Source organism: Vipera ursinii, assembly GCF_947247035.1.
Source record: "Vipera ursinii genome assembly, chromosome: 3".
NCBI classification, from domain to species: Eukaryota; Metazoa; Chordata; class Lepidosauria; order Squamata; family Viperidae; genus Vipera; species Vipera ursinii.
In genome coordinates this window covers 56,673,148-56,686,329 of record NC_139516.1, presented here as the reverse complement: position 1 = coordinate 56,686,329, position 13,182 = coordinate 56,673,148, and the positions used below count along the sequence as shown (strand labels likewise).

At 39.5% G+C, this 13,182-nt stretch overlaps 1 protein-coding gene across 1 annotated transcript in view; it reads right to left on the bottom strand.

Moving 5' to 3' along the window:
* The window catches only part of ZSWIM5 (zinc finger SWIM-type containing 5), a 149,469-nt gene that overhangs the window by 23,450 nt on the left and 112,837 nt on the right, over positions 1-13,182 (bottom strand). Inside the window, exons 3-4 of the mRNA XM_083358470.1 lie at positions 8,756-8,904; positions 5,461-5,611 (exon numbers count right to left, since the gene is read on the bottom strand). Of these exons, the coding sequence (XP_083214596.1) occupies positions 5,461-5,611; positions 8,756-8,904 (300 nt within the window). The remainder of the gene's footprint in view (positions 1-5,460; positions 5,612-8,755; positions 8,905-13,182) is intronic.

The following is a 13,182-nucleotide window of genomic DNA, read 5'->3' as shown; positions in this document are numbered from 1 at the left end:
TCTAATTGCCCTGTTTCCCTTACATGTTCTTCTAAAATATGGTCCCAGTTACTGTCTGTGGAAACAATATGTCAACAGAAGGATAATATAAACATGGATCAGGGTTCAGTAGACATCTATTGGGCATATACTGATATTTTCTGAAGTTCTAATGAAAACACATGGGGTTTTTTTTGCACATGTTTATGGGATCATAAATGAGTATTCCTGTTTTGTTGTATAAAGGTATCAAAGCAATATATTTGAGATTTTTTTTGCTTCTTAATGCTGTAGTATGTTTCCCAGATGGCATAACTGATCTATAGCATTCCCATTTCTACCTTCAAATATGCATGTTTATGTTTGTATAGGTAATCTACAACTTGGAATCAGTCGTTTTATGACAACTGAAAGTTACAATGGCCATTGTATGCTTTATGGCCCGTAAACCACCCTCAGCCTTTGTAAATAGTTGTCACACACACACACACACAGAGGTCACATGTTGGGTGAGTCAGCTTTATGACCTCTTGCGGCTTCCCATAATCACATGACTGCAATTTGCAATGTTATTTGCCACTTTCTGGCAAATTGTTTTTGCTGGTTTCTGGTAAAAACTGCTCATTCAAAAAATGGGTTCACTTAATCACTGCTGCCTTTGCATATAATGACCATGATGAAAAAGACCAAAAAATTACTTCCAGTCGTTATGGTAATTTACAACCATAATGACTTACAAACAGATTCTATAGTTTTAAGAGGAGGACTACCTTTACAGAAATGTATGTTAACCATTAGCTATAATGATTATCCTTTATGAACAAAGCTGGTTGAACCCTTGCTCTCCTCTTGTTCCATAATAATTTCCTATGTATTTTTTAAAGTTATTTTCCCACTTAAATGTGTAGACTCCTATAAAATACCCAATTGGCATATTTTTCGATCATTCAAAATCTCAGACTACTGGTATGCATATACATAAAATAACTGCATTTTTTGAAAAACCAGATTAGAAATGAGCAAAGGACACAATCTTAAATATTTATTTGGAGAACCACAATAATAATAACTTTAATAGCAGAGGTAATGTTGTTTGGGTATAGAATAGGAGTAGAGTTCTTAAACCTCACTGATCCTGCATGTATGGCTAGAACTACAGACAAATGTTCCGGACAATACTACTCAAGTGTGGATATGTAACTCCAATGCTGTAAGGAGAAACTACTCTTGACCAGAAGGAAGAACAATAGTAACTCTAGCAACAACTCAATTAAAAAAATACAATTACTCAGTTCAGATGTAACGCCAGAGAATTACAAGATCAAGCCTCCAGCTAATGCACTTTTCCCAACTGGTTTACACAAACCACAGTTTGCCAGATTCTAGCAAAAGGGCCAACAGAGAAATAACTGGAGCATGTCAGCTCCAGATTTGTTTCATTTGAGGTTTCACTTGAAACAAGCCAATTTTTCCCACATTTTGTTTTCTTCCCCTTTCTGGTGTCCAGCTGTAAACAAATAAAGATTAAGCTTCTCAGAGATTAAGGTCGAGCTATAATCCAACTGTTTTCAACTCAATTAGGATCTAATCTTTAATATCACTGCAATGGGATTAAAGCTTCAACATTTCTCAGTTATGATACCAGCTTTCCTCTTGTGTTTCAGCTGACAGAATCATGTAGGAACATTTATATGGATTTTTCAATGTCTTGAAAAGACTTGAAAAAACTTTCCTTTTTCAATCCCTGCCCTCTTTATTTAAATTATAAACCAGGTCATAATTCTGAGACTTTCTATTTGAGCATCAACCATTTAGATGGTCCTTCCAAATAACAGGAAGAAGTTTTTTTTATCTAATTTTCTTCAGATTGAGAAAATATCAGAAAGCCTTGCTAAAGGGGCAATAATTAAGGTTGGCTTGATACCCTGTAAAGCTGTATTCTGACATTTGGAGAGAACAAAATAAATATATGTACATTTGTTTTTATCATAATACCTGGAGATAGCAGAAGAGAAGAGAACAAAACCTAGAAAAAACTGTAGCATATTATGACTTGCAAATAGAAGTAGACTCACTGTGGCAAGAGAAAGCAAAGACAGTACCCGTAGTAATAGGCACCTTCAGTGCAATTCCAAACAGTCTGGAGCACAACACCATCAGAACTGACAAAATCACAATTAGTCAATTGCAAAAGGCAGTTTTACATGGAATAGCCTACATCAGGGGTGTCAAACTCAATTTCATTGAGGGCCGCATCAGCATTGCGGTTGCCCTCAGGGGGCCGGGTGGGTATGGCCAGGGTGGGCGTGGCCTACTGGGTGGGCATTGCTAGAGTGCGTATGACCTACTGGGTGGGCGTGGCTAGCTCTACATCGTTCACATCAAGGGTGCCTATGGGGGCCTGGGCAGGAGTGGGACAGATCTGAGGGTCTCTGGCAGAAGGAGGGTCTCTGGGCCAGGGCCAAGGCAGTGGGGGCCGTTCCCTCACTGTTTCCAGGATGGCTTCGCAGGCCACATGAAACCACTTCACGGGCCGGATCCGGCCCCCGGGCCTTATGTTTGACATGTCTGGCCTACATCCTGAAACAATACCTTTAAGATTATTAAACAACATCTGCCTATCCCAGGTCATTGGGAAGGACTCGACAGATGGCCAAAAATGTCAAACCCCATCTAAGCACTTAGCTGACTGTGTGAGCAACCATGAAAATATACTGTTTATTAATAATTACATGTACTCCTCATTCAGTGACCTCAATTGGGACTAGCAACTCAGTCATTAAGCAAAGTAGTTGCTGAGTGAAACCATGACTGGGCTTACAAGCTTACTTCAGTTTTCTTTTGTTTGACAGGCTTCTGAAGGTCATAAATACAAGGGTTGTCACAAAGTTACTTTTTCAATCATTGTTATAACTGTGAACAGTTGCTAAACAAATTAGTAGCTAAATTAGGACTATCTGGATACCTTTTTTTATTAAGGATAGCCAGGTTGATTGATAGACTTGTACACCCAACTCTAAAATATTCATTCTAGTTCCTGCTACTAAACAAAATGTCTCAATGACTTATCTTCACTGCCTCAACAATTTTACAATTTGAGGGATGCAGATAGCATTATTTTGTTGTTGAAAGTAAAACATGTAGGAAAATTTATTATGAAAGCAAAAGTGAAACATCTAAGTTCATGTTAAAACTGAAGTAAAAAAGGCAAGATCAACCGTACTGAATGTACAATCGATGGCGGAGCAAAGTTAGGTAATTTTGTTTTACCAAGCTCCCAAACAGTAAAACTATGTGCTGGAGAACAAAGAGAATGTTAATACTAAGGAGGAAGGAATGAAAAACATAAATAAAATCATGAAGAATGTGGCAATAAAGATCAGAATAATGAAAGCAATGGTTTTACCAATGGAACGTGTGGTTACAAAAGCTGGACATAGAGAAAGAGAAACAAAGCAACTGGTAAACAACAGGACGGTTTGCCAAAGATAGTGTGATACAACTCTCTCTTTCTTAGTTCTGCCTTTCCAATCAAACATAAGATTAAAAAGGTAAAGGTAAAGGTTCCCCCGCACACGTGTGCTAGTCGTTTCTAACTCTAGGGGCTGGTGCTCATCTCCGTTTCAAAGCCGAAGAGCCAGCGCTTGTCCGAGGACGTCTCCGTGGTCATGTGGCCGGCATGACTAGACGCCAAAGGTGCACGGAACGCTGTTACCTTCCCACCGGAGTGGTCCCTATTTTTCTACTTGCATTTTTACGTGCTTTCGAACTGCTAGGTTGGCAGAAGCTGGGACGAGTAACAGGCGCTCACTCTGTTACGCAGCACTCGGGATTCGACCCGCCAAACTGCCGACCTTCTGATCGACAAGCTCAGCGTCCTAACCCACTGAGCCACCGCGTCCCCTAACATAAGATTACATAAGCAGTTTTACTAGATTAGAAAGCCAAATGCACAAATAAAAAAATAATAATTCTGCCAGCACATAGGAATCTTGCCCTGCATGTTTCTGTGTGTATCAGTGCCAAGGGTCAAATCCTGGGTTTCTTTCTTCTTTTTTAGACTATGGATTTTTGGCTTCACTGAAGCATTCTCTCATCTACCCCTTTGTTTACCAAGCTGCTACTTCTGGTGTTGATAGAAGCATATGCAGAGGAAGGGAGGGGGGTCATCTACTCTATAATAAAAGCATGACTGATCAATTTAAATCTTTTCCCCTTTTTAAATGTCTCCAACACACATTTAAAAAGAGCAGGACTTTGATCACCTGGTTGCACCTGCCACTTTGAAGTTGTTGTCACACTCTCCCATGGTCATAGCCAGTGTGAGAATCGGGGAGGGGGGGGCTTTGCCTCACCAGTTTTAACTCTTTTCAGTAAGATCACAATCAAAAAGTTTCGTTGGAATATTCACAAAACAGTCAGAAGTTATTGCTAGTGACTGGTCAAGATGGCTAGCATTTGTCAGTGCAAGATTTAAGCTCCACTTGATGCATCTAATTAAGTTTAATCTCATTTTAAGTTTCAAATGTAATTATGCATTGTGATTATTCAAGAATGGAGATGAAAACTTTGAAGATCTTACATCCATGCCAAGGGCTACTGCAACCTTTCAATGATATTCCACTGTTTTTCAAAATGTCCATATGCGTCCAACATCAATCGACATCCTAGATATTGATTCTCAGTGCTAAGTCACAAGCTAAGGTCAAATATATTATTTCCACAGCAGACTCTGCTCATATTACCATGACTGTACAAAATCCAGAGATTCAGGCAAGTTCTGGGTATTAACCTTTTTTTTATGTAGTTGATGAAAGAAAAACAAAAAGGTTTTTTTTCATATTAGACTTTAAATTCCAGTGCAAGCATATGACCTAGGGCACGGGTAGGCAACTTTGGCTCTTTTATGACTCATGGACTTCAACTCCCAGAATTCCTGAGCCAGCCTAAGGAAAGAGGAACATTAGTTTTAGGAGAGATTATAGATCATTTATAGAGAATATTTTTGTGCACAAAAATTCCCTGGCATCTCTATTAGAACGAATCAATTAGCAGGTAATGGGAAATATCTTACGATTAACTTTGTTTCCTATTTTTGAGGAGAAGACTAATTTTAAAATTGACTTTGAACCATTCTTTCTCTCCTTCCCTCCCCCACAGACATAGACACAAATGCATATACTAACTCATATAGTCTATAGCCTATAGCAGGGGTGGGGAACCTTGGCTCTTTTATGACTTGTGGACTTCAATTCCCAGAATTCCTGAGCCAGCAGGCTCAGGAGTTCTGGGAGTTGAAGTCCACAAGTTATAAAAGAGCAAAGGTTCCCCACCCCTGGCCTATAGTAATGCTATTCCCAGCTCTGTGTAGTTTCCAGCTGCCACCATAAGTCATCTGCTCAGAGCAGATCGGCTATTTTCTTGCAGCCTTCCCGATCTGAGTTCCTTCTATCCTCAAGCATTACATACTACTGGACTTACCCAACTCATCCCACAGTTGTCGACATTTGTCAGTCATGCCCGTTCCTTGTTGCCTCCAGAGAGCAAGACGTGGATCGGCCATGAATTGCTCTGTTATCAGCGTCAGCATCCTAGCTCCATTAGAATCTCTCATGCGCAGCATTTCACGGACCTAAGATAAAAGAGGAGGGCATGTATACTCTCAATCATATGGGGACTGGATTAAGGGTTAGCTTCTACATAATCTTTGCCACATTTTGCCCATAGGATATCCCACCATACATTTGGAGCTAAATTACAACTCTGATTATCCCGGGTGATCATGATGGCTGCAACTGACAGGAACGGAGATACCAGATTTTGGGGGGGGGGGGTGGATGGAATTATGTACTTCTTATAAAATGATTTAAAAGCTTGCCATCGTTAAGCTGCCTACGTGGTTTGAAAATGTCTCTAAAGAGTAGATCTTGCTGAACAAATATCAAGCTATTCAGACAAGCCAAAGAAAGCATTTTTCCCGAGAATAAGTGGCATACAAAATCATTAATAAAGAATATGATAAGCCAGATGGTGATTTTTATATTCTCCAGCCAGTACCGGCTAAGCCAGATAAACTCAAATCACGATCCCCATTTCCGACAGCGTTCAACTCCAAATGCTCTGTGGATTACTGAACTTCCAAATTCCCTCCTCAAAAAAATACCTTGAAATGTAGGTTTAGATTATGAGAATTCTTGGTAATCAGCTTGTCTCCCTTTACTGTTCTATAATTTGGGGGTTAGATGTTTCACTTCAGACTCTGAATCTCTCCTAATGATAGGTTCTTGAAAATCTGAACAATTCCAAGTAAAATGTCTAATCTTGTAATCTGATGCAAACTCTGTTTAAAAGAGAAAGTTTTGGTTTCAATGATATCTAATGCCTTATGGCAGGGCTTTTCAACCTTTTCACCCATTGTACCACTTTTAGGATATGGCAACATCCGAGTACCACCAGTCGCCTAGCAAGGTGTCAAAAACTTGATGACCAAAAAAAAAAAAGGAAAAAAGTGATGAAGTACAGGTAGTCCTCAACTTACAATAGTTCGCTTAGTGACTGTTCGAAGTTATAGTGGCACTGAAAAAAGTGCCCCCCAAGCCACAGCCGAGCAAGACACCTGCCTGCCTGCCCAGTGAAGCTCTTCCTCCTGTCCGAGGTTTTCATTGTTGTGAGCATTTCTGTTGAGGATTGGCAGTGGGGGTGGGGTAGGGTGGGAGTGTTTGGTTTTTATTTCCCTCCCCCTCTGCTGGGTGGTTGGACACTGTGACCATCATAAATATAAATCAGTTGCCAAGCATCTGAATGTAAATCACAAGACCCTGGAGATGCTGCAACATTCCAGCTGATCGGCGCTTCTTCTGGGCTCAGCAAAAGTGCATGGTCAGCGCCGAGGTCCAGTTGGAGCCGGGCGCTGAGCCTGGCGCTTCCGCTGAGTCCTGACAGCCCTGCAGCTCCAGCCATCTCTCGCTCAGGCTTGTGCGGTGCTACCACCGGTTCAGCTCATTCCCCTCCCCCACTACCACTTTTCTAGGATGGTTGCATACTACCTGCTAGGTGCCAAAGTATCACAGGTGGTACCCATACCACTGGTTGAAAAGCCCTGCCTTATGGAATAGATCTTCGAAGTAAGGTGTGGAATCACCATACCTGGACATTTTCCAATATAGGAAGGCGTATATCCTGCTCAAGAGATACAATTACAGAATTGCTTACAGAATGCCATTTATCATTTCTTACATGCTGGATTCTGCAAGGGAAGATATCACTTGATCTAACTAGAATTTCTCTAACACACTAGGTCCCTGAATAATATTTTCTCAAAATGTGGAATCCCCAGATGGAACATTTTAGAATAAGATATACACTGAAAATATTCTTTGATTTATATGAGGTATAAACATTTACAAAATATGTTATGGGGGTCAGTAGCTATTAGTCCTGATGACCGTGTAACTGCCTCTAAGGCTATTTGCAGACAAGCTAGTGAGTTGCCTTGTATAGTTAGTTGTCCAAAGTGAAAATAGATTGCCAGACTACGTGGCCTTATGGGTTTGATCCAGCAAGGACTGTTTATATCCTTAATTATATAGATTGCCCTAAATACAATTAAATATATTTCCATCTATCAATGAATGACTGTTATAAAATTGCAACAACATATTTGGAACAGTTCTAAAACTAAACTTTGCAATTATGCATACATACAAGTATTTTCTGCCTATTTTTTAAAATAACTTTTGTATATCATTAATATTTAGACCATCTTGACTGCACTTGGCTATGAAAAACTAGACATTAATGCTTATGGATTAATCTCAGGCCATGTACTTACTATTTTTTTTGTCAGAAGCATAGATCAATTCAATGTGAATACCTTTATATACTGTAGTTTATTGATCTGAATGCTTATACTTTCTTGAAAATACTACTTTCAACACTCTTATACACTGTCAGTACATACTGATGTTCTGTTCATTCATACAGTTCATATTGGAATTTATATGTATTCATAAGAAAGATTCTAGGTATTCTTTTTTCATGATAGTCATGTGAAAGAACAATTTGCTATATTGTTCAAACTCTGTTGACTTAGAATAAAAACCAAGAGCATTAAATTCTAAGTAAAAGTAGCACATACTTCTAAAAAAGCCTTTAGTAATTGCTTTTGAAATCACCGCTACAGTCGCTTTCTTTTAGCCCAACTCACCTTACAGGACTGTCGTGGAGAATGATTAAAAAAAGTCACTGCTGCTATTGAATCATAAGCAAGTCTTACTTGTTCAGATGGCTTTGTATACTGTATCATTTAGTTTTACTCATTATAAAAAGTATTGGCGCAGTTGTGCATGTTTGCATACATGCACATGCCAAAATCCAGCAATGGAGAAACACAAGGTTATATGTTCCACTTTTTCCACTATTATTTTTCTATGTTGCAATCCTTTATTAAAACCAAAATCTCTACTATAAGGGTTTGATTGATACATCTCTCTTGAGTGAACTTAATCATCAGAAAACACCAAAAATGTCTACCAAAACCAAATACGTAATGATAAGTGTAAGATATAATATACTTTTTGACTCCTAGTGGCCATTGCACCAATGCAATTTAACATGCCACTGCCAGCCCATTCTTTGGAAAAGACTGAAGGATATAAACCTAAATGTTTCAAAGCTGATTCCACAGAGAAAAGAACAGCAAACTGAAAGAATATTATAAAACTTCAAGGGCAAGAAGTTTTTGCAAACGTGACAGAAAAGGGAATCTATGTCTCACCTTAGCAAACATGGAATTGAGTTGCTTCCCAGAGCCATAGTACCCTCCTTGGGAGAGGAACAGCTTCACCTGCTCTCGAACCTGTTCCTCATCCAAATGCCAGCAATTTTCATCATCAATACTGGCTCCTGCAGTAGGATCTGGAGCACCTATGGCAAGAAAACTCAGCTGTTAAAAGAAACCTTGTCCATGGCTTTAAAAGGGTGGAATTGCCTATTATCCCTAACTCTATTATACGGTAAAACAAGTTCCTTAACCTTAGCCACTTTAAGAGGAGTGGACTTCAACTCCCAGAATTCCTTAGCCAAATTCATCTTAAAGTGGCTAAGGTTAAGAAACACTGCTGTAAGGTTTCCATAAATGGAGAAGAACTCCTGGTGACTTTACACATCCACACAACACAGAACTGGTTTGTCATTTCATTTTCCAGGATTTCCGTTAAATACCAAATTATATCTTTGGTATTCCTTGGCAGTCTCCTATCTAAGTTATTAAGCAGGCTCTAACCTACTTACTTTCCAAGCACAAACAGGGTTAGGGTTAGAGTTAGGGTTCAGCCACCTTCTACCAAGTGCTGAGGTATATACAAAGGGGGAAAAAAACAAACTGTTCTTTAGAAAAAACAACAGTGTAGTACCACAGTATGTGTAATTAAAAAAAAACAATATTCAAATTAGTACTTTTGTTTTCAAACGAACAAAAAATGTAGGGTTATGTTTGTTTTAATTGCAGCTGTAGAGCCAAATAAAATACTGTAAAGGTAGTAAAATAACAAATTATTGTCCTGGCCCAAATAATTTTATTTAAAAAGAATCAGAAAAGCAAGGGAGAAATTTCAGCTCTATTATGCCATAAAAGGCTTGACGTTGGTAGTATTCCTCACAACTGCTCCTTCTGTAAGCTAAAAACAAAGTAAGAATGAGTCCCTTCTTTGTTACTAAAAATTTTATAATGCATCATTTTGGGTAATATCTAACATGAAAAGTCTCCTTAGCTCAGTTTTCCCCACTGAGGCCCTCCTGATAAATTTAGGAGGCAAAGAAAGTCCAGTTTAAATTCTAAGATGATCCAAATGACTCCCACCAAGACTTATACTTGGTCTTCCTATGCTGATGTCTACTCAGCAATTCATATATGACTATCTTTCTTGGGCCTCAAAAGAGAGAAGCTATCTCTCTAAACAAGTTTAGAGTCTAAAGCAGTGGTGGCGAACCTTTTAGAGACCGAGTGCCCAAACTGCAACCAAAACCCACTTATTTATCACTGGGTGGCAGGTGGGCATGGCCCACTGGGTGGGTGTGGCTGTGGTGGTCATGGAAGATTGGGTGGGTGTGGCCAAGGTGGGTGTGGTCACCTCAATGTTGCTCGTGGGGAGGGACACCTGTGGGGGGTGGGCAGGGTTGGGGAGCTCCAGGAGGTCTCTGGCAGGTGGGGCGGTAGGCAGGAGACTTATCCTGTGGGGGTGAGGCGAGGCAGGGTGGGGGTGCCATTGCCATGGGGCAAGGCAAGGGCTGGGGCAGCTGCTGCCTGACACGATCGGCCCCCGCACACAGAGACCAGTGAGCGCATGGGGGCCAACGGTGTCCGTCAGTAGCCACAGCCTGCCAGCCCCTCAACAGGCGCACTCTGGGGCTCCACAGCCCGTCACCAGCAGTTCAAAGAAGCCACCTCCGAGATGGATGATCGGCCAACAGCTGAAGAGGTGATGCAGTGGGTCGTGCCTGGGAAAAGGAAAGCATGCAAGGCCAGGAAGGACGGGATGTGGGGGAGGGAAACCAGCCGTGCCGGGATGCATTCAGCCACGTGGGACCTCGGCAAATTAGCAGGCAGCTGGTTGAAGAGGGATGGTTGCCACCTCTGGGGCATGGCGCGGGTGCCCACAGAGAGGGCTCTGAGTGCTGCCTCTGGCACCCATGCCATAGGTTCACCACCACTGGTCTAAAGCCATGAACTTCTCAAAGACAGCACACACACAAAAAAAATACATTGCTGAGCCCAGAGGTTTCACAAAATGTTTGGAGATGTCCATACAGAAGATAACATTCTTCGGACACACTTAATCTTAGCTATGTTGACTATTTTAAGAATGACTAAGTATTACATGAAACAGGCTGAAAGCAATGAAAGCCAGTGATGGTGGGGCCAAAATAAACATTATCTTCAACAGCTTGAGAGTGATTTCTTTCTATTAGTGAAGGAACCAATGTTGTTACTATTACAAAGTTATCGATCAAGGATTCCTTTGGCTAGGATTACCAGATATCTGTACAGGCAAAGGAGGATGTGAACAACTGCAAAAGAGAAACATACCGTTTAACTTTCTTGGCATCCATTTCAAAAATTACAGCAAAAATTTGCAAAAAGCCCTATTTCAGCCAACATGTACATGAAATCACTTTTTCCATCATCAGAAAGACTGATTTTTCTAATCATAATATTTTCCCAACAAATCTTTATTTTGAAGAACAGATGCTGGCAGTAATATAGAATTGGTGATGACATGCTTTTCAAATTTCACCATAGAAAATATGACAAGTTGTATAATCTACCGGTTATAGGGATCATAGATTTGAAGGGGATGGATTTAACCTGATTGCTGGAATCAGGAAATAAATTAAATATTGTAAATTTAGGCTATTAGTTTATTCACATAGAAAAAGAGCAATTTAAAAGATCACAATACATAAAAGTTTGAATGACTGCCATTGTGAAAAAAGTCCGAAAATACCCCCACCCAAAGAAAAACCAAAGACACTTAAGCTAGACCATATTTTATTTTAAAGTATGCCTGCTGGATGGAAGATTTGTCCTCCTTTTGCTTGAAGTCTGATAGCCCTACTTTGGGTAGCATCTTGAGGCAATTAATATTTGCTATATGAAATTCTGGAATAATATCCCATTGACTACTGAAAAACCAAGACACTAAAAAAGACACTAAAAATATTTGATTTTAAAGTATGCCTGCTGAATGGAAGATATAAAGACAATCCTATCTACTGTGCAAGCCAAACTCAAGAAAGAGAAAACCAAAAATAGTAGACGTTAGATGCCAGTTTATCATTCAAGAGCTTTGAGAAAGCCTTCAAACATTAAAGAAGAGTTTAGTGTTTTTCAATTCCTGATCCCAAACATAGTTTTAGCTAATAAACTATTTCCTGAGTACTGTATGTATGGGATGGCCCAAGCATCCCATAGATAAACTGGAAAATGGGGAAATCTTTTTTATCTTTCATCAATCAGTAAGAAACAACACAAGAAGGCTGGGGAAAAATCCTATTTAGTCAGGAACAGCTGCAGTAATTTCTGGAAGCTATTAAGTTCTATACATGTACGTACTTTTATGTATATTGTTGGTAACATGCCTACATGTTTTTCCACTTATGGATGAGGTCAAGGAGAAGTTAGTAAGACTAGACTTGGACTTAATAGGTTACTGACTCCTAATCATTTAGAATCCTCTTGCTTTAATACTTTTTAAGGTCTTTTACATTACTTTAGATAACTACAGCCTTGGAAATATTTAAGATTTACTTCTGCAAACTATGTATTGTCTGTTTCCGCACTTAAGACTCAGACTTTTAAAGGTTGCAGCAGAATGCTTATTAAGGAAGAATAATCATATCCAAAAAGCAGACTTTTCTATTTCCAGAGCTTCAAGTCCTTTTTCTTGCTTCTCAATGTCTTTCCCCTACACAACACATTGCAATAAATGCAAACATTTAGCGTTGCTTACTTTTCAAGCTTCAACTTTTCAGTGGCACAATTTGTCTGTAAGAACAGCTGACTGCCTCACTGATGTGCTAGTCACAACGAAATCTTTCCTCACAAAGCATCTTAATGCCATAAGACTAAACAAAAATATTTCTAAAGTTAAAAGGAGCTATGCTATAAAGTGAGATGCCAAATTGATGAGCACTTATTTTTATTTTTTGAAGCCTCTAGAAAAAGAGAGAATAAGGCAATATTTACAAGGCACTCAGCTGTACAGCACTCCCAAGAAATTAGATGGCATTCCACATTGTTATATCGTTGTACTCAACTTCAAAAGCTAAGAAAAAATATATTCTGTTTTCTTATCACTGAAATGCTTCAATGGCAACTTTGTAAAGACAATTGCTTCTATACAGAAATTACCAACATTATCGATCTGGATGTCTGACATTAGATAACAAAAACCAAAATAAAAAATCCTAATCTTATACTGGCTTATGCAAAAGAAGAGAAAGAAAACTCCGGGATGGTAATTTCAGTTAGGGATAAATCGTGGTGCCCGGAACATGCAACACTAACCTTTATCCCATTTCTCTAATGTTTATTTACTACTCTTCAGTGAGTTAAAAGCTCATAACTGGAGTGAGGAGACATGGCAAAAGATAGATGCAGCCCTTTCCAACTGAACCTAGTCAACTGGATTTATCCTTGTCAAT